A 26,110-nucleotide genomic window follows, 5' to 3' on the forward strand; every position below is an offset into this window, starting at 1 on the left:
GTAAACAGAGATGAATGGGTTTGCATTGGGGGAGGAAGGAGTGACCCCCTTGGGTCGTGGAGCAAAGGTGGGACAAGGACTCCTCTTTGCTATAGCGTGTAATTATACCCATCTGAAACCCCAGCCTGCACCTCCTTCTCCTCTCTACCCCCACCCCTCTGTTCACTCATGCCCACCATGCTGACCACCTTGTCGCCCCAGGGATTCGCCCAGTCACCCAAAGGGAACGTGGCCGACCAATCACTATGGTTACTTAGCATCAAGGGTCAATTCGGGTCAATCAGAGACAGACTCTTGCCACCCTTGCTCTGTCATTAATTACTCATAGTCCCCTCGGGCACTGCTCCATGTGTAACCACATATCTCAACTGGCTGGATCCAAGGGCTTTGAGTGTATGATCAGGTGCAGCCCACTATTTGTTTCTTATGTGTATCCATGTCAGGGTCAGTGTTGTCTTTATAGTCAGTTAAGTGTACCACCTTTGACAGTGTTTTGAAACCGGCATTTCGAATGGAAATGTCATGTTAGCAAAAGAAAGTCAAATCAATCCTACGGCTTGCGTGGTGTTACATAGACCTCTGGCTCTGAAGGAAGGCTTTATTTGATTGAATGTTTGAAAAGTTCACGGCAGAGCAATCTAAGCCGAGCTGAGAAGCATCTCAGTGTTTGATTGGAGCATTCAGAGCGTATACAGATCCCAGTCCGCTCTAACTTTAAACGCTTCAATGTTTATGAGTTGTGACAACATTAGCTGTGTCTGGTTTTGAGCTCAGCTTTCAACTTGAGCTGGTATTTGCATTTGTTAAGAGCAATGTGGATTTAAAAAGAAAAATGCATACAGCTTCCCTTCTTTTTTTTCTTCTTCTTGTTTGGCAAGGTTGTCTTTTGTTGTTCTTGGAATCGTCTTCTATGAACTGGAAATGAAACTCAACTGTGAAGATATGTTTAAAAAGAGCGGACCAATATGTTCCCCTCATAATGTGATTGACATAAGGGTGCATAGAATAGAGAGATGCCCCCTCAAGCTCTGTCATCGTCCGTATTCCATATTAATAGTATTTTCTGTATATTCTCTTGTAGCTTTTCCGCCCCATTCTTTCTCCTCCCCTAGCCCTTTTATCTTTCATTATTAATGTGATTGGTTCTGTGTTGAGTAGCCAACATGTGTCTCATTAAATCTGTGTAGTCTTAATTTGGTGCAGTCGGGTGTATCGGGTACAGTACAGCAGTGTGAAGGGCCGTAGCCACATGCTGAAACCCGAGCGACCAATCTGAACATCAACAAAATATTTGTAAATGGATTTGTCAGATAGGCCTCAGAACAGTTGCCAAAATACTGGATATGTTTAGAGCAATTATGACAAATGGAGGCCAACTGCCCACATGTGTGCTGTGCTGGATACAGCGCACAGAAAGAAGTATTTCCAATGAGCTACACATGACATAAATACATAGAATGTGTTTAAATAAATACAATATGTGGGCCATTGTACAACAGTGCCTCTTGATAGGCCTACAGAGTTTTGCTGAAAAGTTTCCACTGCCTGTCACGGTGTATAGCACTCGAAGCCAAACTAAGCCGTTCCAGCCTTTTCCACGTCGCATTTTATCCAATAAGGAGGCTTGATTTGGAAACATGCGAGAGAAAACCTCACTAATTCCTGTGTTTTCCCGCTCTCGCTTTCATCTGGGAGTGAACTGGCGTGCCCCACTTCTCTCTCTTCTTCTATTGTTCTATGCTTGGAGACACATGTGGCCCTGTTTTGTCCCACTGCTGTTTTTATGGAGATTGGGAAAAGGACTGAAAGTAACCCAAAACGAGCACCAACGCTGAACTGCTAATTATGAGCATTTCACATACGCCCACCATGTGCCCCCTCACCCCCCTCCTCCCAATATTCTCCTCCTTAACTCTCCATCTCGTCCAGCCCACTGTTTTGGTTTCTTCTGAGTCATTTAAGATGCTGTGTGTTCTCCCTTTCATGTCTGCAGTTGTGATGTTTCTGTGTTTGGAGCGCTGCGTGTCTAAACATCACAGTGGAGATATCTGCTCCTCTCAGCTCATAACTTCCAGGCCTGGTTGGAATTGACAAGGTTTATGGCCTTTTACATGCCTTGTATTGTGTTTCAGAAGCACAATAAATTATACCGGGTTTCATTTAAGAAATGTTTGTTCACTTTTGATGGTCATGTTTGTGTTCATTTTTTTTTTGCGATAAGCTTTGAGCTTGTTTCCAGCTGCTTATTGTGGTTATTAGGGATTTCATTATAGAGAAAAACACAAGAGGAGAGCAAAATGTCGACTCAAATGACACATTTAACACAAACTGCACAGATGTGGCTGTGAGGATCAAAAGTTCAGATGTCCTCATTCACACTGTGCAAACCACTTCTCCACATCCTGTCCAAAACATAACAATACAGAGGTTAAACTGCAGAATGCAATTTTATTTATTTTTTTGCTATTTTGCATTACTGCAGTCTGCAGTTGGCCCGCCTCTGCTCTTTCTTTAATGCTTCTTTTCGTTGGCTAGACAAAAGGTTTGCCCGAATGTATTTGCTCAGATATGTCATGATATGTTACAAAACGAATCCATTTTATACATTGCTGATTTACAATAAACACACATTCCCTATGGCACACTGTGTTCCCACTAAACCTAATGTTATGCATTACACAAGGCCTGCAATAAATCTTACATTTGTAACGCTCATCATATTCAGTTTGGGATGGGACCTCTCTCAAAGAGGTGCTGACTCAGCTCTATGGTCATTTTGAATGCTGTGATGTTGCACGGCATTACATTATATTTAAAAGTAGTTTGCAATATTCTGTCCTCTAACACCTTGTTGAGTAGAGAATGTTTGTTTTCCTACTATTCTTTTTTTTTCATAGATTTACTTTGGCTTTTTTTTATTAGACAGTTTGGAGAGACAGAGACTAAATGGGGCAGAGAAGGGGAATGACATGCAGAGAACTACCACGGGCGGGATTCGAATCCGTCTGCTGCTTCTGAGGTCTGAACCTCTATGGGGGGGGGGGGGGGGGCGGCTCTAAGCACTACACCACGAGCGCCCCGAGATCCTACTATTCTGAAATTGAGACTGTACGATTAAAAGAAAAGAAAGCGTTTCTTTTCTCACTCGGTTACTTTCCACCTCTGCCGTCAGTGTGAGAGCACTACACACACAGTAGTTGTGGGAAAATGACATATTAACCAACCCAAACACAGTAAAGGGGTAATATAAGCTAAGTGGTATATACTTTGGATACTTGAACACTTAAACCCATCAGGCACAGAGCATCAGTGACACTGTAATTCTCACGGCCTCAGTGGTGTTTGGAGAAGCAGCACCTCTTTGCCAGCGTGATGTGTTTGGATCTTGTTTAGCAGCTAGGGCTCTGCGCTGCATCACGGCGTAGACAAACAGACAGACAGGGCAGTAATAGGGATGTGTTTACCATCTGTTCAGGAAGGACAGACATGATGGCAGAGGATGAGGAAGAGAGACATTTTCATGGTGTACGAACTACGCAAGGTTAGTGGGGTAGGGGGGGGGTCTGAGGATTTACTACCAGACATCAAGCATTATCTATCAGAGGCCAGTCAAACATTGGTTTAGCCTCTGTGACACACTGTCATCCTTAACTTGGAAAAATACAGGCCAGGGGGACTGTCAATGATGTCTTTAATATACAAGATCCACCTGGAATATGGACCCAGAAGGTGATGGGGGTCAGAATCCCAATGGAAACAGCTTTTAGAACCGCCCCGCCCCCGGCTAAGTGCTAACTAAAAAATACAACTGCTTTTTTACCCCCTCTTATTAGGCGCACTGGTGTGGAAATTCTCCATGCAAACAGTCTGAAAGGTGCAGGACACTTCAGGGAAGGAGGATGCTTAATGTGTGATGGGGGGAAATATGGGAAGCTAAGGTTGTCCATTGGACCGAGGGGGAGATAAGGTGAGGAATTGGAAGAGGGTGGAGTAGTGGAGTTAGGTGTTGCAAACTGTCCATGCTTTTCACTTGGTCTCCAACACTATCTCAGTCATACAGGACTCTCAAGGCCCTCAGCGGAGCCGTTATTCGATTTGATTTGTGTTATCGTGCTTGTGAGTTCTACCAGTTTTCATTTTGTCAAGATATAAGTTACGATGGTCTTGGGGGAAATACTTTTTTTTTTAAAGCACGTCAGAAGTGTTGAAGAGTCTGTGTGATTTGGCAGGAGAGCGAGAGAGGGGGACGCACAGAGGGGAATGGGTGAAGAAATCTGGGAAAGGAAAGGGAGACAATAATGGACAGAATGATGTATTTAGTCCTAGACAAAGTAAATAAAAAGAGAAGTGTTAAGCTGTGCTAATGGTTTTAGCTTGCCCCTCCTGGCGGTGCTTTTAGCTGAGCTGGTGGGCTTACCGCTCTGGGAATGTTTGTGCAGCACAAACCCTGGGTGATGTTGTTTGTATTGTTCTATTTCAGCCTGTGTGTGTCGAACTAATGTCAGCAGACCAGGATGGGTTTTGTTTTCACACACACACACACACACACACACACACACACACACACGCACACACACACACGCACGTGCACATACATATTTGTCTGTACACACAAACATATGCGCACACACACACACACCCACACACACACTCTCTCTCTCTCTCTCTCTCTCTCTCTCTCTCTCTCTCTCTCTCTCTCTCTCTCTCTCTCTCTCTCTCCATCCTGAGCCCATCTATATCTGCACCTTTTTTTGCCCCTTTCATGAAAATATGGGTAAATGTTTAAATGAACTGCCAATAAAGTGATGCTGGTAAAACCCCAATGATATTCAAAGTGTTATAACAGATGGAATTCATGCAGGGCGATGGGTGTGTAGACATGTAGTCTGCAGAAAGATGGCTGTGCGTCTGTGCTCTCTTTCATTCTAGCCTTCATGTTTTATCCAGCTCTCCCAGTGACACTTTAGTAAACACCAGCGTAACACTTATACCTTCTGTTGAGTATTTGTGTGTGTGTGTGTGTGTGTGTGTGTGTGTGTGTGTGTGTGTGTGTGTGTGCGTGCGTGTGCGCGCATGTGCGTGCGTACGTGCATCCAACCAGACTGGGTTCCTAGTGTTTTGATGGGGACCAGCGTGCTTCCATACAACCTGTGTTAGCGGAGGCACGTTATAGTATGTAATGTGTGACAGAGGAGGTGCTGTGTGTGCAGAATGCCACTCTGTCTCACGTTTTAGATTACTCACATAAAGAGCGTTTTTCTTCACGGCCCACTGCTCTGATACGCCGAAGGACAAGTCACTGTCTTAAAATAATGTAATTAATCGTACAGCGTGGCTTTCTCTGTCAGCATTTGTGAGGAAAACTTTTGAAATGGTTCAGATTTCGTCCGTCTCGTCCAAATAAAACCCATGGAGGAAGGATAATTGCCATTATTTCTGCTAAACTTTTATTTTGAAGGTTTCCTCCTCTCGCCACAAGTCCCCTAATGTGGCTTTTATTTCCTAAATCTGTTTTCTCTCTCTTTTTTGTGGAAACTAGGGGTTTCTATTAAAAAAAAGGAATGGGATGCCTGTAACAGTTTTATTACATGGTCTTAACCAAATAATGCCTTTATTTCGGTGTGTGTGTGTGTGTGTGTGTGTGTGTGTGTGTGTGTGTGTGTGTGTGTGTGTGTGTGTGTGTGTGTGTGTGTGTGTGTGTGTGTGTGTGTGTGTGTGTGTGTGTGTGTGTGTGTGTGTGTGTGTGTGTGTGTGTGTGTGTGTGTGTGTGTGTGTGTGTGTGTGTGTGTGTGTGTGTGTGTCTGTGTGTGTGTGTGTGTGTGTGTCTGTGTCTGTGCATGTGTGTTATAATCCATATTGAATTCCTTTAGGTCTATTCTTATTGACATAGAGACCAGAGACTCGTTAGCCCCAGCTTAGACAGTAAATAATACCGCTAGTCATAACTGACTTGTAAATAGAAAATCGTTCTGAGTCACATCATAATGATGGTCATGGGGGAACGTCACATGACCTTGCACACTCACACTGCCGTCACTGCACTGATAACATCTCTCTGTGGAGGTCTCACTACATTTCCTTCCCGTCATCCCAGACGTAACTCCCCTCTTTCCCAATCTTCTCCAATTTTTTTTCTCTTTTTTTTTTCTTTCAGGATTTGTTTTGTTTGTTTACGAAATGTTGGTTCAAATGTCTGAGCATATGATTCGTCTCAACATCCACCCAGGTGTGTGTACAAGAGTGGAGCTTGCGGGGAGATGGAGGGGAGAGATTAGTTGTTCCCATGTCTGCAATGAGCGTTTTTATAAATGTTTAGGGAAGAGCAGCCGTGTGGAGGCGTGTTTGTCAGTGTCTATGATAGTGATAAGCACAGGTTGGCGGGACAGTCCAGATTATAATGTACACCGTATTTACACAGAAACACGCAAAAACACACACACGTACAAACACACACACACACACACACACACACACACACGTGCACATCTAAATACACAGTCCTCCCTTGCTAAAACTTACTGTAGCAGTTGGCACTTCTTTCCCTCAAAGCAGATGTGCACTTAAGTTCTTTTTCGTTAACACATAAATACAGTTACCTCTGTGACTTTTTCTGTAAAAGTGGGGTTCAGTAAAGAAGCCTCTCCCCATATTTAAAACACACACACACACACACACACACACACACACACACACACACACACACACACACCCCTCCTCTTTTGAGAGCATACTATCTGCGTCTAATGACTCACATCACAGTATACTATACAGTGACACAGCCCTCTGGTTATTCACGATGGCTTCCATGTTTTATTCAAACTTCACTACATAAGCATATGACAGAGCTCTGCATCTACACTGCAGCAGCCTGTAGTGATGACACCGTGCCAGGTTAACGAATGACCGCATGCGGAGGAAGAGCTGATGTCAACCATGCAGAATGCACAATTGCCCAGCTGTGACCCACCTAACATACAGCTAATAGTTTAAAAATATCCAAAACTTGGATATTGACTGCAGTCCATTTCCTGTCCATTGAAGACTCCTCCAATAAGTTGAAAAGGGATGGAGTTTTGGAGGGAAAGAGGCGAGCTGAGGTTCAATCTGTGCATGCTGAGATCAAGCGTTCCCTGGGCCCGTTGTGGTGCAACAGTGCCCCCTAATGTTAGAATGTTACCACAGGCATAGGAGCACTACTAAAACACTGCATCTCTCAAACACCAAAGACTAAATCTCCCTGTTATGCAGACATGTTCATAATAACTAAAAATATGCTTTTTTTTCCCTCACATAAATCTAAGGTTAACACTAAGTTTCCAATACACATAAACACAGTTGCCGTTAGCCAGACAAGCCACACTCTTATTTTGAAGTAGCCTTCTCATGCCGGTTAACCCCCGTCCACCCAACCCCCTTAGAAAAAAAAGAAGAAAAAAAGGGAAAATAATGTGATTTCTTGTGTTATGTCCGTATCATGTTTCTGATTGACCGCTGTAAGACTGAAACCTAGAAACTATGAAATGTTGAAGCCAGTTGTTTTGCTTTGGACCCCGTTGCATAAATTGCGGTTGTTTCATTCTTCTTCGTCTAGAAACCGTCTGTTTACCTCAGGATGTTTTTCTCCCTGTTGGAGCCTCCTGAGTCAATTAGTAGTGGATGTGATGTACTGTCCTTGGCAATATTAGGAGAGTTTGTTTGTGTGCGTGTCTCTGTGTCTGCGCGTGCATGTGCTCTTGAACGCGAACACTCCAGCTTCTCACAGTGTGAGAAAAGTGCGGGAGGTTTTAACATGGCCCTGGGGTTTGCGGGCTGCAGAGCAACTCTCATCTGGTGAATTACGCCATAATCTGTTGCAGCCTATGTGGCAACGATAAAGCCTCATTAATTCCCCTTATGTTTCCAAACACAGAATATGTCCTTGATGCACCTTTCCGATTTTTTTTTTTTCAATTTTGTTTTGCCCACCCGACTACCGGAGCGCCAAAGGGACTGCAGTGTGATAAGCAGCAGGCATGTTGTCGTGTGCCAGGCAGACAGAGTCCAGCTGCAGTGACCAGCGTGTGGCTGAGTGGTGGTGGCGGGGCGGCGTGCGGTTACTGTGTGTTTGTGTCTGTGATTGGGTCCCACGTCTCCCCTCTAAATTACAGCCCTCCAGCTCTAAGCCGAGGCCAACCTTTGACACACCAGAGCAGGGGAGAGAAAAAAAGTACAGATAAAAGGCAGGGAGATGCACGCGTAGACAGTGGCTTATGGAGGATAAAAGGTGAAAGGGAGAAGGACTGGTGTGAAAGCTATTGAGCGCATTCGCCTACATTGACAAGAGAGGCAGCTGCCCGTCCATCCCTCCTCCAGCGAGCTGACCTTCAGTTATCTCCATGCGCAGGAGTCCATTGATTTCTGCCTTCCCCAACAGTATAACAGGCAGAAACAAAACAGACCCACCCTGCACTCTGTGTGGTAATACAAGCCTCATTTAAAAAGGAAAGATTTATGTCTCTTTGTTCCCACAAACATAACAAGCACCCGGCTGCTGGAGCCAGACCAGTGGTCACCTCACCTTGAAGAGCTTTTTCCATCCACTGCCCTGTGTCTAGCATTGCATCTCTCATTTTACAACAATCTGTCCAATAAGTAAATCACATTTTTCTGAATGTCTTGCTCTGATTTGGCTTATGTGTGTGTTCTATTAGGTGACATATGCAACCTACTTATGGATGAGCAATAGAGTGGTGGTCAAGCCCGTAGAGTACATTCAGTACCAGTACATTCCATAGTTTACTGAGTATTAATAGAATTTTTATAAAGAAAATCCTTGTGTGTTTCATGCATTGAAGCAGAGTGTTGTTGAGACCTCAGCTCATCTGGATGGTGTTGATGATATTTCTGGAGGAGAGAGTAGCGACAGACTTTTTGGCGGTTAACTAAGGTAACTGTTGGTAACAACATGCACAATTCAATACTACACAAGCTCTCCTTTCAGTCTTAAGTCATTGCAAACTCGATCAAATTACACGCTGCCCATGGCACAAGTGTTTTTTTTCCCACACAACAGCAGGGCATTTTAAAGTTGGTTACCTTGGATCCATCTACCAATTTACTGTGACCGCCCCATGCAACACAGACAACCTATTCTCTACAGGTGGAATTTACTTAAATCTTGTTTTGGAGCTGCAACAAATTTAGTCAGCGCTAACCCTCAGTGAAGAAATACATTGCACTTTTTTGTGAGTGCGTCAGAAGAAAAGCCACCTGGTGTTTTCGCCAGTCGAATGCTTTTAATGTGAAGCAGCGGCCGTAGGAACAGTTTGGCTTGCATTACCAGTGAGAGTGAGGCTGATAAGGATAAGGATAAAATAAAAAAACAGTGACCCTGGATTTCATGCGTGCGTTGTTTCCTGTGAATCCCTTATCCGTATGGAGGATATTTATCTCTAGCACGGAAATACAGTATCAAGAAAGTATGTTTTGTTACAATTCAAAGCTCTCACTTCAGAAATGTCACTATACTGTCACAAACATACTAAAGCAGTCAGTATTAGAAAATCAAGCTATTGTTGCACAACGCTTAGCTGAGTGTTTTGATTCATTGAGTATCTTCCCATGTTCAGTATCTGTATGATCCAGTGTGCAGATGTGCTCTTCCCTGTGTTTATAGCCACGTTTCCGCTTCCCCCTTGTTAAAGACACGAGCCGCTGTCCACACCTTTCACACAAGACAGAATAATGGTTGTAAAAAAAAAAAGCGAGCCGGAGATAAACTTTATTTTTCCATTCCCGCTCAACTTAGGGCAAATTTCCGCCGTTCGATAAACAGAACTTTTCCGGTGAAGCCCTTCTTGGATTCATCATTGTCCTCACCACAGGTTACAGTGAGTGTGTGTGTGTGTCCATGGCGAGATGCTCTATGTGTGTTTTCAAGTGCGCTGGCAGGCTCAGATAAGACACACTCGTATACAAAAGATCTGTGGAAGTGTTTATTTGTGAGTTTGCTCTTGAGCTTAGATGTTTACATGTTCAAAGTCCTGCCAGTCTGTCTGAGGGCGAAGACAGACTTGTTTGTTCTCCAGCTGTTCTACTTTAAATCAATGGAGAACTTGCTGTACATCATTTAGAGTCTGAGTGTAGTTGCTCACTTCTAAAGTCAAGATTTATGTATTTAGTTTTTTAGAGCTTTGCTTGTGTCCCTTCCAGCTTTGCGTGTTGTTATTGGTGAATGCAAATTGGATGTGATTACGCATTCGCCAAATCAAGCACATGTGTGCTTTTTCCAAAAGACTGCCAACAAGATTTTTCTTCTAGTTGCTATGGTAATGATGAACTGTCTGGCCGCCACGTAAGGCGACTCCTGTCCAGGGTTGTGCTTGGTTGACTAGAAGAACTGACCTATAGCCAACTTTTCTTCATGCTCCCACAAGGACCCCTAGCTCCCCCCAATACCTGCCCTTCCCCCTGCCCCCCTCGGGCCCAGAAAAAGGTTCATTGTGCAGGCAGCGAGCAAAGGCAAGCGAGGCCTGGTTGTGGTTAGTGTGCTGTGCTGCATCTGAAACACTCACCTTCCTCCAGGCTTTGCATCTGGAGCTGGTTTCCTGTTCAGGCTGTGCCGAGCAGGAGGCGGAGTTTGGCCCCGGCTCTGTGATTGGGCGAGATATACAGGCTTTATGGACCCCTGGATGGTTGGAATTGCCAAACGATAATCTGTCAATCACTGTCATTGCCGATTCAAACCAGAACTCAACGCTAGAGAGAGCTCATGATCGATGCAGGGGCGTGAGCCAGGAGCCTGAGATGTTTCAGTCATGTGCCAATGATCCAGCAGGCGAATGAAGGCATCATTCCTGCTGAGCCTATTCGGAGAACAAAGAAGTGCTATGTTCTATATTTTTATCCCAGAAGTAGTCGTTTTTTTCTTTGGGGAATATTCTGTCATGATAAGGAAATCTCAAGTCATTTGAAGTACATGGCTTTATTTAGAGAAATTGCAATCCCTAAAATTAGCATTGTTTTGACAGAGCAATGTCATTTTAATTATATAATTGTGTGTAATAGTGGCATTAGAGTAAAGTCAGCATTCAGTAATGGTGTGTAATAATAACGTTAGCTTCCTGTTATTACGGCAGTAATTCTGCAGTTCAGGCCACGAGCGCTGCCACCTAAATCTGCGCTGCGGACCTTAAATTTGGATTGGATTGGGTAACATTCTTTAAGAGTCGGTCATTGAGAGTATTTTTTATAACGTTTCCTGAAGTAAATCTTAGGGGAATGCTGTGGTGGAAAGATACCCTTCATAGGTCAACTTGAATACAAACTGGTATTAGCAGAAAAATGGGCTGTTTTTCTTAGCGTTTAATTAATGACGCATTCATCTGTAAACCCATGAGGAGTATTTAAAAGTTGTAGGTGGACCACTTAATACCACTTAATACCACACTTAAGCCTGTACTCTGCTGCATTCTGTTCCCAGAGGTGTACAGTGCCCTACTACCTTTCCAGTCAAACTGCGTGCCAGCTCTGTGAGTCGGCCATTGTTGAGTGCTGGAAAGAGCTTGTAGTCAGTCATTTTTTCCCGCTCAGTTTCACTCAGTTCAGGATCAGTTCTGTAGCAAAGATCTCCCATTTCCTGCTCTGGCGCCATGTCACGCTGCTGACAGCGGCTTTTATAGATCTACTGAAGGGACCCAGTAACTGTGCATGCTTCCTTTCACGTCTAAGAACATATACACATTATGGCATGAACCAAAAAAAAATTAAAAAAGAGAAAACAACAAGACATCTTGGGGACAGAAAGACATTGGTGATGGCAGAAATTGTGCTTGAGTTGCAAGTCCACGCATCAAATACATTTGGTAATATCCAATATTTACTTTCAGCTAGCTACGGTTTCTAATTCAATCTTCCCAAACTCCAATTCAGTGTTCATACTTCATGGGCTGTCATAAGACACACTCCAGGTGCAGGAACATTACCAAAATGTGCAAGTAAAATTAGATTCAAACAAAAACTGGCAACAACAGAAAAGTGAATAACCTTATTAGTTTACAGCTACATTTGACCTTGCTTCATTTGAAAGGATTTCAGACTAAAGGTAACCATTGTGCCACTATATACATTTTTAAGTACTTTTAAATGATGTATGCAATAAAATCTTTGTTCTCTCATTGTTGGGTAATACATGAAGGGATAGCCTTGCAAGCCTCCTCTGAGTATTCCGAGATGATGATTTTTATGCAAGTTAGCAGCCAGATACAACTACATAATGATAATTGTGATCCAACTAACAACCTTTTTCCTTTCTGGCTGCAGTGCTAGCCAACCCTGTAAGCTATCACACTCTGTTTAAGACCACATGTTGAATGACAACAATAGCCAAAAAACCCGAGTTCAGGTATGATGGAAGTACTTCTATACACATGTGCAGCACCCTCCTTTCAGGCAGGTTGAGAACCATCCAAGGCCTGTACAAACAGACTGACAAACAAACAGCTTCTTCTCAAGAGCTGTGGCCTCACTCCTAAAATCATTAAAAAAACACCAATACACTTACTTTTCAACCAGTGCAAAACACTTAGATTGGCAAGTGCAATACACCTCATAAGTGCTATATAATCGTACTGCTCTATTTTATTTTATTTTAAGAAGGTATTTTTAATATATTATTTTTAGTTGACTGTTCTTACGACTGACTGATTTCTATGATGACTTTATTATTACCTCTTCATGCCATTTTAGATACTTAATGCTGCTATTTGGAGTGGTGCTGCAGACATAATTGTATTTTAAATACAATGACAATAGAACTTTATATCTATCTATGATGCTCGTTCAGCTCTCCACCTTGCCACACACTCAGAGCTTCTGATGGCAAAGTAAGATGGCATAGCAGGAGCATCTGAGGCCAGCTCCATCCGTCAAAATGAAAATGTAACTTGTTGACATCGTCACACTTCATTTGGCTAGACCAGAGATCACATGTCCATATCCTACTAGACATGTACGGACATATGTGTTATCAATCGCTCTAAAAGTGAGAGTTGAAAGAGAAACTGTTTTGCTTTTCAACAAGAATAAAAACCCCCTTAATGTCATTTTCTCTCCTCGCTTGCCGTCCGTCCAACAGCAAAAAAAAAAAAACAAGCTAGGGAAAAGATCCCAAGCATTGTTTTTTTGGCAGTAAGAATGAGTACAACTCATAGAGGAATTTGATTTCACAATATTTAAGAAGAAATATGTGCGGTGTGATTTTTTTTTTTTTTTTTTTTTTTCAAACGGTCCCGAGGGGGCGAGTTAGAGTTGGCTGGGGTCTGAAGGCAGGGAGGAGGAGGAGGCCCCTGTTTGGAGCGGGGAAAGAGTTTGTTCTCCTGATACATCGGACGTTGGGAGGATGTGACTAATGCAGATGGCACCTTTTGAGCCAGCATCTGTTCACGCAGGACTGTAATGTTGAGGCACGTGATACATTCGACTCCTTTTGTGTATGGTCAAGGACAGTCACTGTTGAAGACAACTCCACGTCGTTGTCCTTAAAAGTCTCCTCCGAAAATGTCTTTTGTGAGGGAAAGTCAGTCAGTCAGTCAGTCCGTTGTGAGTTTTTCTGGCTAACCATCTCATTGTATTGCGTCTTTGGCTCATACAGAGTTCTCCTGGGTCAGACACAGAATCCCCCCCCCACCCCCTATTGGGCCCACACCACCACCACATGCTCTCCAAAGCCCTTCTCGTTCTCAGAGCCTGTTTGTTTTCGGTGAGAGAGAGGAACACAAAGGAATCCCTCGTCAAAATGAAATCCATCCACAGGGGCCATTTGTAGCTCTAGCCGACACAAACTGTACTGTCCTCTTGTCAACAATCACTCCCTTTTTATACAATCATCAAGCTTAATTCCTCTTGTAGTGTCTCTCACAACTCCTTCTATTCATTGCTTTATTTTTTCACTGTTGCCTTCCACTCTGTTTTCCCCCCTTTCAGCCCTATTCTTTTTTTCATGACATTTTTATGCTGTTCATCGGTTAGATTAGATCCACGCCCTTGTTTTATAGGACTATGAGCTCACCGGCCAGTGTTCTGGAAACGGTCCGGTGAACAACAGTGTGTTAGACTAGAGCGCAACTATTCAGACCTGCTCAGACAAAGCTCACAAAAACAGGTCACTGCACTGAAAGTGTGTTTGTGTGTCTGTGTGTGCGTGTGTTTGTGCAGACAGAGAGAAAGGGTAAACAGTCAAATCAGTGCCCATGCAAATCCAACAAAGGATTAAAACAAAATGAAGCGTTACCTCAGCCACTCACAGAGCAGGAAAATTAGCTAATGGAACGATGAGCTCACTCACATTTGTGTTGCTTTTGATGTGAACAATTGCAGTAGTTTCACAACAGTCACAAAGAACGCCTGCTATAAACGTAACAAACGTGTAATATTAGATCTGTGAAATAGTCTGTGCCTCAGGGTTTTAAAGTTTAAAAAGCACAACCAGACATACTTTCTTTCTTATTCCACTTTTTCTTTTTCCTTGTGAAAACCTGGCTCCTACATTATCCTAACTGCAACTTGATTGCAGATCATTTATCATGGGGCGAGGAGCATGCTACTGAGGTCTGCTAAGATCCATTATTTCAAGATCTTTCTCATTTTCAAACTTGTCGTCCTCAACCCAAACTGCATCAAGTGACATCACTGGAGGACATTCTACAGACGTTGGACAAAGTTTTTTACACATGCAGTATTACTCTCCAACACCAAGTTCCCCATTAATCAATATCCATATCTCAGCACACATCATCATGTGTTATGGGCACAGAATTAGGGATGCACCTACATTTGTATCGGCTGGACATCGGTACCGGCCCATTGGAAAATAAGGTGGCATCAGCCGATGACCGTTGCGGATGTTGAATGCATTCATTTTGCACTGCCTTAATGCTGTGTAAATTAGTCTCACTCATCTAACAGTAGCCTACCCGGATTAAAATAAAGGCAAATTGGGGCGGGGACTCCCCCATGCCATCACACAATTCAGTGTGATGAAGATGCTGCAGTATTTTTATATGACAAGATATTATCTGTTTATCATGGTCATATAAAATAAAAAAACATTTGCATCGGTATCGACATCGACCAAATGAAATTCAACACATCGGTTTAGGTATCCGCTGACAAACTTGAAAATCTATCATAGCTGCTTTATGTGTCTCTTGAAGGAAGACAACATTGCAAGTCTTCTGACTAACCACCTGTTTCTGTGTCTTGTGTTTCTGCATTGTGTGTCATAGGCTCTGGGAGACTCTGAGTTCCCCGCCATGTTGAGGCAGCTTCTGCCCTTGATGAAGCCCCGTGGAGGTGAGGACAGCAGCTTGGCCACTGGGTGTAGGACCGGGGAGGAAGAGTGTGGTCCAGATGAGCTGATCCTCCTGCTGGTCTACCTGTACTCCCTCGCTGACCAGGCCCAGGAAGCAGAGGATGAGGAGGAGGAGCAGGTGGAGGTGGAGAAGCTAGAGAGAGAGCTGATAGGAGCCCTCACCTTGGTCATCACCCTCGAGACCCAACTCAGCCCTCTGCTCCAGAAACTCACCGGTAAGTGTGTGTGTGTGGGGGGGATTAATTGATCAATATTCCATGATTACTTCCAGGAGCATTGCAACACTCATTGCCAAATTCGCTGATGGGAAAATGGGAGTAAAAGAGAGTGGGAACAGCTGATTGTTTATTTCCTCTGTCGGCCTCCACTGCTAATGGGAGGATTTCTATCAGAGTTTTAGAAACCTCCCCCCCCCATTCCATCACCTTCCTTCCATGCTTGCAGTTCACTTTTTTTCATGCACACGCACGCACACACACACACACACACTTTTATATTCACACACACGCACACTTTCTGGTCAGTTTGGCACAAGCGACTACACAAATAATCGAGTGTGGGAAAAGTCTGGACTTTGTGCATGTGAATAAGAGAAATTACACTTCTACTTAAACATCTACTGCCTCTTTGCCACTTCAAATATATCTACCTTCTAAGTATACAGATATCAGGAAAATATATTTTTAAATGTGGTTTGAACTTGCTAATAGGCAGCAGTTTGTGTCGTCTCTGCCGGTTTAGCTGAGCTGGTCACTGCACATCAAAAGCCAGCCCTTAAGATGAATTAACCGTCTACCTCCTCACCACAGTCGGCTGTACCTCCCAGAGTAATAGCGCCTTTAACCTTGAGCCTGTGCACATATGGCCTCCTCCCCTGCCACATAGTTCATAATTACAGCCACTTTTCAGTTTTGGCCTCGCTCCCCGTACCTTAGCGTACACCCTGAAATAATACACTGCTGCTATGTGCCTTTGCATCTCAAATTGCACATTGGCCCGTATATATTATATATATTTATATAGGCTGAGTTATTCTATGTAAAGCTCTAATAAAGTTGTTGTTCATCCCTTCTTGCTCTTTTTCACTCTTTTTTTCCTCCCATATAGTCTGTCTCTCTCTCTCTCTTCCTGTTCTACTTGGCTAAGTGCAGCTTGGAATCGAAAGGGGCCTCTTGGCAGGCGCGGGGCCGAGAGATGTGGCTCATGTTAAAAACCTGACTCTCTGTTATAAACACTTCATTGGAAATTACCCTGTCGTAGTGTGCCAGGTGTGTTAAAGGCAGCAACAAAAAAATATGGGAGTGTGCACACACATGCACATGTCTTGCCCATTGAGAGGAATTCAGCTGTGTGCGCACCTTGCTCTTGAATTTGAACATGTGTGTATGCACGTGCACAAGTGTCTATGTGAGGGTTTTTTTATTGCAGTCGAAGTCGATGAAGTGCTTGGCTTTAGGTATGGTGAGGCGGGAGGTCGTCTCTCTCTCCCTCTGCATCAAGAGCAAAACACTGATTGGGACATTCTCCCCAATTAAAAAAGAACCAAATGGAAACCAGACGCCGAATGAAACCTGGTCGCCACGAGAGCAAATGTTTTGACAAATTCTTCTGTTTTGTTCCCCTTGGCTACGGTGCATGCACAAAGCCGGTGCACAAGACGCAAGAACAATAAACTCACACAACAGAGCCAGAAACAAAGTCAGTTCAGGGTAGGACCAGGACGCAGGACAAGCTAATGTAACACCAACCCAACCCAGCTAACTACCTCCCTCTGGGAAGTTAATTAAAGAGCATCTTCAGGAAATGCTGTTCTTCAGACTACTCTAGCCTGTAGATGTGTTGTCCATTCCATGTTTCCTGTCGGCCCTGGTGGACCCGAGGTTTCATACTTCCCTAAACACATTGTTTTTATTCAATAAAAAAGCCGGTGTGAGGTAGCCTGGAAATCCAGACCCTGATATCTTGAACGATAGAGGGTCTGGCCACGATCAATAGTAATTTCCAACTCAAGGGGCGGCTCCTACGCGTGCATTTCAAATGCCACTGCACGCAGTTGGATAGCACTACAACCAATCAGAGCGATGCACAAGGTGACGTAAACCCCGCTCGTTTAGCGAACAGCTGTTAAACTGTTAAATTAAACGTTTGCCGTGGTCGGTCGGCAAAACAGAACATTTCACTTACTTGATAATGAAATATTTGAGTGCCGTCTTCCAAATAATTAAGGGTCGAGGCCAAAGCAGTCTCAAACTCACACAACATATCCACAGCCATCTTTGATGTTTACTATCACGGCTTCGACGTCGCATGCACGTCACTGTCGTCATCCGGTTACGTCCTCCCCAGAGCACCATACTAAGGGCTCTGGCGCGCCCATATTAGATAAAACCAATTGAAACGTGAGCCCAGATTTCTGGTCTTTTTGAAAAAGCTTCAACGGAGAGTTTCCAGACCAAGAGGCGCAGCAAATTTAATTTGCCAGCGCCTAGTGGCAGGTCTGGGAATGCCAGGCTAGGTGAGAGGCTTAAATAAGTGCATTTTTAAGCAGCAAGCTATGGTATGTTGCATAGTATATGAGGGGGGTTTTCACCTTTGATTCCTATAGGGTTATTGAAAGAATAAAGGCCGGGTCACACCAGTATTTAACACTGCTAGGTTTCAATCACAGTTCATTCCAGTGGAATTGCTGCGATCTGCACAGCGGATCATGGGGAAAAGTCTAATAACAGATCATTTTCAAGTTGATTTTAATGGAAGTGAATTGTGACCTGCCAACCCATGTCAGTGTCCAATAGCAAACCATCTTGACTGTGCTGACATCTAAAGGAATGGATAGCTGGAGTGTCTAAAATAGAGGAAGCGATTGTAAATGACTCACATTAACGTAACCTCCTCTGTCCCTGAGTAAAAACTGTTCCACAAAAATGCAATAGTTTGAGGACACTTGTGAGACAGGAATCAATGTGAATCCCTAGTCCTGTTAGACATTTAGTTGCCTGTCTTTGTTCAACTTATTCAACAATGTGGTGTACAATATAGTGAACAAAATACCACGCGGGAGTGGACAGTACAAGATTGTCTGTCAGATTCTCACTACTTTCTGATGTCTCTACCTTGTCTGTGACACAGATCTCGAAGCTCATTGGAGTCCTACTAAAGACGTTCATTTTTGAAATTTGGTCACAAATGTATACTTTAATTGTTTTATTCAAGAATAATTCAATTACTGAAACAGCTAGGCACTGTAGTTTGTAACAAATAATGCTTAAGCAGAAATAAATGGTGTAGTTTGTGGGGACTATTTTCAGCAGCAGAATTGGTGAGGTTTTAGGGCAGCCGGACAGTGTAAATGGGATTGCCAATGTTCTAGTTAATAAAGGAACATTTCACTCTGTCCAATGGATAGTTTTTGTTAAACGATGGAAATATCGAATGGCTTTGTCAGGCTTTGGCTAAGCAGCCGCAGGCAATGCTTGTTCATAGAATCAGTTTATTGTTTGTTTTGCACTTTTCCAGTTTTTTGTTGACAATAAGAAAAATGTATATCACAGAATAACCCTTTAAATCACTCATCTGCCCTAAAGGCTTTAGATACAACTTTGTGTGTGTGTGTGTGTGTGTGTGTGTGTGTGTGTGTGTGTGTGTGTGTGTGTGTGTGTGTGTGTGTGTGTGTGTGTGTGTGTGTGTGTGTGTGTGTGTGTGTGTGTGTGTGTGTGTGTGTGTGTGTGTGTGTGTGTGTGTGTGTGTGTGTGTGTGTGTGTGTGTGTGTGTGTGTGTGTGTGTGTGTGTGTGTGAGAAACAACATTCCTATACACTACAGCCTAGCATGTCTACATTGTTTTCTTAAGAGTATGGCTTTAATTAAAGAGTTGAACACTATTTATCCAAGAAAATGGTTCCGCTTATTGCAGCCTGGGAAATGAGCTCTTAACCCAAACGCTCAAACGGCCAACACCACATGTGGAAAAGAGCCGGATTGGCCAGGCTCAGTGCCACAAATGGAGAACAAACGTTATGATTGGATGATGGAGCCAGTGCCCTCCTGAAGCCCGGAGTCTGATTGGCTGCTGCCAGACAGTCTGTGGTCTAACATGGGTGGTGTGTGTGATGTGTGCAGGTTGTAAATAGCTCCCAGCAGTTACTGTTAATCTGTCGTTCAGTTGTGGCACACACAAAAAAAAGACATTGATGCTGGTGAGAGAGGGAAAATGAGTGTTCTTCAAACTTCCTTATGGATTTGTTTCCTGTCAGCCTTGGTGGATCTTGTTATTCTTTGGTGCAGAACTGAACCTCCACCCTCTATTTCCTTTCTAATTTTTCTTCTCTTCTCTCATCATTGGGGTACAGAGCCAAGCAAGAGAGCAGCAAGCCAACCCAAACGTTTCTAAGTCTCAACCCTAGGACTTCTTGCTAACCGACTATGATGGATCATAGTTTTGTCTGCACTCATGTCAGTGTGTGGGTGTACAGCTCCAGTAGTGAGAAATGTGAAAATCCCAGCCCCCCTCCCCTGATGCTGATGATGGTGATTAACTGGAAGGTTGCAAAAAATAACTTTTTAGTGCAAACCGTGAATTTGGACTGGAATTACAGTGGTTTCATGTCATGTCCCTATGTCCCTCTCTCTCTCTCTCTCTCTCTCTCTCTCTCTCTCTCTCTCTCTCTCTCTCTCTCTCTCTCTCTCTCTCTCTCTCTCTCTCTCTCTCTCTCTCTCTCTCTCTCTCTCTCTCTCTCTCTCTCTCTCTCTCTAACATTGGGTTTGTTATTCATCCTGTCAGTGGGGGTGTGTGTGCACGAGGGCAAGGAAAGAGGGGAGCAGTTTGAGAGACGGACCTCCCCAACGCCCGCTGTTTGTGTTGGCACGGCAACACGGGCCGGGTCGAGGGACATGAAAGGGATCACGCATACATAACTCTGGCCACCAACTCCGTCTGCCTTAACTTCCCAAAAACTTTTCCTCTCTTTTTCTTTATAATCCTATTCCATTTCTCTCTCACACACACATACACCCTCTCTCTCTCTCTCCCTTTTTACCACCCTCTCTACTGTACGTCTCCCTCCCTCTCTCCCTGTGTCTCTGAGGCCCTAAAGCACCCGGCTGGTTGCAGCGGGGAAGTGGAGCATAAGTAAGTCTAATGATCGCGCCTGATTAAATATATTTCCCCTGTTGCACTGTGTTTATGAAATTAGTCCCAATTATTTTTAATTGGCAGTCTTACTATACTTCCTCCACTGTTACACAAACACACACAAAATACACACGCACACACACACACACACACACACACACACACACACACACACACACACACACAAATGTATAAGGGTGAAAACAGTAGAGCCCTGGGTGAACATAGCAGCCAGTGGTGTTGTTCTCTCTAGTTCACTTCATCAGATAAGCTGAGGACATGGAGCTCAGGCTCTAATTACCCCAGGCTCATCAGCTCCCTACTGCCTGGGCCCAGACAGGGCCTGGTTAACTAGGCAGGGCCACACACAGAGTCACCATCAGACCCCCAGACTCGCATCCCACCACCAGCTCTGCTCCCAAAGTCAGCAGCACTGTGGTCGGCTCTCCAATACTGCATGGGCCTCTTGTTCCCTTGTATCCTTCCCACTTCCTACTCCCTTCTCCTCTGGGCTAAACTGATTTACACCCTGGCAGCAGGTAAAAGAGAAGGCAAGGAAACTAAAGTAAAGTAGATTGGCAACACACTGATATATAGATGAAGTGGTCTGATAGTGGTAATGCATTGCTTTTAGGCTTTTCCACCTGATGAGGCCAGAGGGAGAAGAGTCAATATGGCAGACGTCTGTCAGAAGATAAGCCCACTGACAACTGTGTCCAGTTGTTTTAAACTTGTTTTGACTTGTCAATCCTTCAAACTAAGAGATTGAGCATTTTAGTAGCCTAGTTTATTCTGCACATGCCGCATACTGGTTCCATTCCTGCCTGCGATCTTTGTCGCATGTCTCCTTTTTTAAATATATTTTTAAAAAGGGGAAAAAAAGAACTTGGAGACAATACTGTAATTGTGAACCCTGCCTCCGTCCATCACTGATGCTTTTTGCAGAGTGATGAATATTTGGCTAGTTACTAAAGATGGCATCGTCCTCGAAAGCCTCAAGTCTTTCCACAATATTAAGTGATAAGGTGAAAATGAATTTAGTTCTTTATGCTATAGTGCTTCTTCATCATCTTCTAACAGGTGCATTTCCGTCGGACAGCCACTGTATATAAAACGCGTTAGTCCGTTCAGTTTGTCAATGTCTGTGCCACTGTAATATGACAACATACGACATTGCGGCTTATCCCGCTCCTATGCAGATATAAAACGCTCATTCTGAGCAAGTAATAAAAGAAACAACAACTTTTATTTTCAAGTGAAACATACTTATGAATATTATAATCCATTTCTACCCAGTCCGTTCTGAAAAATGCCAATACCCTTGACACCCTGCTCCTTTAAGAGCAATTGATGAGCCTTGAAAGATGCAGTTGGTGCTCCACGGGCCTTTGACAACTCGTCTTGAATGACTTTTAAGGGTTTTAACCTGGTACCTGCAAAGATACATGGATGGATGAATAGTGTCACAAAGTAACAATCACAGTTCACAGACATTTGTCTGAATGTAGGTAAGGAAAAGGATAGGATAGGATAGATGATACTGTAATACTCAGAAATAGGCAGAACAGTCGGTAGTAGCCAGAGTTTGTTGGGTAGATTTCACCGAGAGCTGGCCCAGAGTGTCGTTTACACCTCTGTTGGCTTTATGGAGTGTGTTAGCGCTCAGCGGAGAATTCCACCGCTTCTTATTTATGACAGGAAATGCACATCATAAAAGGCTCGTAAGCATTGATATCTCCGCGGGGAATTGGGCTCGTAGAATGATAAAGGACACTATGAGGAGGAGGAACGTAACGTACACAGACTAGCAAATAGATGCACACACACTTTACTCATTCAACAATTTTTAAAAAAAGGCAGAAAATTCATACCAGACTCGCATGAGGGGCAGGCTCCAGAGGGACCAGAACTCTGACAGCGGCCCCTTGGCCCCTGCACACGCGTCAGTGCATACGGGGGTCAGACTGTGACCCTTTGACGAGACTGTCTTTGGCTCCTCTGGGAAGACATGCCTCCACAATCTGCAAAACTGAACTTTCTGCTTTATATTCTGTGCATGCTTCGACTGAGAGACAAAGAATTTCAAGAAAGCATTTTCTTTAATATGAATTAGTTTCTGTGTATATGCTCCTATGGACACCGAAACAACGTTTAGGGCCAACACAACATCCATGAATGAGTGTGAGAGTTGTGTGTGTGTGTGTGTGTTTTCTCTGCCTCTACACTATCCAACAATTTTTTTTCTTAAAGACAGTAATGCTGTGAGATTTGTTGTGTACAGTATGTAAGGTTCTCTGTGTATGCTCAGATGGCCACAGGAACAAACTTTTTGTTCGTGTGTGTGTGTGTGTGTGTGTGTGTGTGTGTGTGTGTGTGTGTGTGTGTGTGTGTGTGTGTGTGTGTGTGTGTGTGTGTGTGTGTGTGTGTGTGTGTGTGTGTGTGTGTGTGTGTGTGTGTGTGTGTGTGTGTGTGTGTGCGCGTGTGTTTTTTGCCAGAGCCACTTGCTTTTACAGTATATCTGTGTTTTATCTGTTGGTGCGGAAGAACTTGTTTACGTTTGGGATTCCAGTCAGCATTGAAAGATGACCTGTCCTAATTTACCCGCTTTTCCTCCCCAAGCTGTCCCCTCTCTCGCTCTCTCTCTCGCTCTCTCTCTCTCTCCAGTCTCCACCCAAAGTTTTTTTTCTCTCCCTCCAGTTTTTAATCTGTATCAGACTCTCTCTCTCTACCTCATAACTCTAAACTGCCATCCAGTTGGGGACTTGGCGCTATATTGGCTCAATTGGTCTGCGCTGCTTTCTTCGACTTTGCCCTTAAGCAACAACAACAACAGTACAAGGATCAATGATAAATGATGCTTTCTGTTTTAGCGTCCTGTACAAGCAAGTGGGTACTTCTCCAACACACGTGGAAGTGAAAAGCTTGTTCATTCAATTCTGCTCTAGCTCCTTCTTCTTCTTCTTCTTGACTTTCTCCTGGGTGGAGAATTCCATCCACGGCCTCGACACCAGATGGAAGCTCTCCTGGCGCTCTGAGCTGGCCGGGTCATTTCCTGTCAGGAGGCCTGGTGTTAATCAAGGCCCCAGCCAGCGGGGAACGCCCCCTAACTCCCCCCCCCCTACCTCCTCCTCCTCCTCCATCTCTTTTTTTTTGTTTTCTTACAACCCCTCTCCTCTTACACCCCCTCATATAGCAGAGAGGCTACGAAATACACATTTTTCTTTCCTCCCCCATTTTCCCCCCCTTTACTTTTTTTTTATTTCTTTTGTCTTCCATACCGTACCCCTGCCTTGTTTAATACATGTCATGCTCCACTCTGAGGGGTGTTTGGGGGGGTCGTAAAACCATGAGCTGGTAATGGTCTGTGTTATCAAAGTGTCCCTATGGAGGACTGCGGGACCAGCCCCAGAGATAGAAGGAGATAGAAGTAAGGGAATGAGAAGAGAAAGGAGTCTTTCTTTACTTGAGGGTCTGGTCACTTTCTGTCGTGTCTGTTTGTGTCTCCTGTTGTGTGATGGACACAGCGGGAGATAGGCTTATCTCTTAGCTCCTCCCACTCAGCTGACCAGACCCAGACCTGAAAAAACTGAGGGGGGGTTGCAGTCCAAAAGGGAATGTTTGGACCGAGTCATCTTTCTATGTCTTTTCTTAATCATGTAATGGGTCTACGTGCTTCATCTTCAGTGTTCTATGGAAAAACGTAGCCCCAGCTGTGGTTGCTATGCAGGGAGGTTCTAGAATATGCATATGTGGTTTGTGCAGTGTATGCTTGTTTGGTATCGATGCTTAAAAAGGTAATTCAGTTAGACAACAGGCAGTTGAGCTAAGTATGAAAAACACTTCAAGTATGAGACTTCATACCTTGGCATGAAAACACAGTATTCCATCAGGTTTTGGTTTTGCTGTTCCTGTATTATCCAATTTGTTCTTTAATTTTTATGAGCGCGAGCAGTTCCAACCATTGCTGTTTTTACTTCTCTCCTCTGATAAAGCTCACAACCTATGAAATATGTGCTTCCATTACAACCCTTAATGGTTTATTGTTCAAATAAACCATTAAATAGATCTGCCAATTTGAAACAGCAAAGAAACATCAGGTCGGAAGAGTGAGCAAGCATTTCAGCTAGGGAAGGAACAACAGCTAGCACAATCTTGGCAACCATGATTCAGGTGTTGTCGTATTGGAGACTGTTCCGTTACGAAATTGGTCTCTTAAGTCATACTAGGAATACTTTGACGACTCATTTATTCCTGGGAAAGTTGCTGACTGTATGCATTATGCCAAAAAGCCGGAGAATTAGCATCTATGCCTTCCGTTGGCAAGGCCGCCTCTTGACCCCCCCCCCCCCCCACTCCTGTTCACAAATGAATGGGATAAAATAATTGAATTTTCTTTTTTATTGAACATTGTCCCTCTAGATTTTCCATAAATGATTTAACCAGAAGCTCCTTTTTTCCAATGATTGTGTATTGGGGTAAAGGTCTTAGGTCCAGTGTGTCTCATTCTATGATCCAGGAGATTGCAGTACACAGTTTCGGCCACAACTACCCCACACTCAGTTTACAGGCCAGCTGCGTTCCTGGGGGCTCGCTGTAAACACTTCATCATCTCATCATTCACAATAGACAAACTCTAAAAGGACGGCTGAGCTGAATTCCAAGGCAAATGTGTCACATGGCATTTTTCCAACTGCATTATTTGAAAATTTGACAATGCCAGAGTGCTCTCTACAAAACCATTTATTCTGTTCATCAAGTAAGCCAAATCTCCTTAATACCTAAGTGGTTAATACACTTATCGGCCTACGTCATAAATAAACATGGCTGGGAATATGATCAGGCATTGCTTTCCCACTTTCAACACGTTACACTTTTGCTCTCTTTTCGCAAGCTAACTCCAGTGGGTTGTCCAAAAGTAACCCACTGTTGGACAACCCATTCCTAAATGTAAGGTATTCCCGTCAGTTTATCCAAGAGTGCTGGTGGATGAGTTCTACAGCTGGATAAGTCTGATAAAGCCCAGACTCTTGCGGGGAGCATGGCCGTTATCATTTAAATCCTGCTATCAATAGAACCTATTTCTTCATCACATTTTCTGTCTCTGCCTCTGCATCACTTCATCTTATCTTCTCTCCAGCTCTGTCTGTGTCTTGGTCCTCTCAGGCTGCCTCTCATTCACACACACACACACACACACACACACACACACACACACACAAGCACACACACACACACACACACTCGACTGTTCTTTGATGCTGACAGCTGCTTGCCGTCTGCACCGTGTCTGTGAGCTCAGCACTATCACATCCGACTCATCCCCCTCTCTCTCAGTCCCAGGTAAACGTCTCTCTCCCTGATGGGCAGAGATGGAGGGATGAACGGGGCATGGCAGCAGCCTGCTGTACCATTTCCTTTGCTGCGGTCGCCACAGATGGTGGGAAACACTTGAAACGAATAGGGAGCCTCAGCTGCCTTTATCAGCGCCATCCACACAGCACAGCGGCGGTAGTACACATACGACGATAATGACTGTCTGTGGGGAGGATTGCTGCAGAGAGGCCAGTGTAAACTCAGCCTACCCCCCCCCCCAGAAAATAAACACATTTAGAACACACCTCCCTTATAACCG

General features: G+C 44.0%; 1 protein-coding gene across 1 annotated transcript in view; it reads left to right on the top strand.

Moving 5' to 3' along the window:
- Nucleotides 1-26,110, top strand: part of scfd2 (sec1 family domain containing 2) — a 92,947-nt gene that overhangs the window by 28,424 nt on the left and 38,413 nt on the right. The window contains exon 5 of the mRNA XM_080033000.1: nucleotides 15,264-15,564. Within this exon, the coding sequence (XP_079889126.1) occupies nucleotides 15,264-15,564 (301 nt within the window). The remainder of the gene's footprint in view (nucleotides 1-15,263; nucleotides 15,565-26,110) is intronic.

This window comes from Ammodytes marinus, assembly GCF_949987685.1.
Source record: "Ammodytes marinus genome assembly, chromosome: 8".
NCBI classification, from domain to species: Eukaryota; Metazoa; Chordata; class Actinopteri; order Uranoscopiformes; family Ammodytidae; genus Ammodytes; species Ammodytes marinus.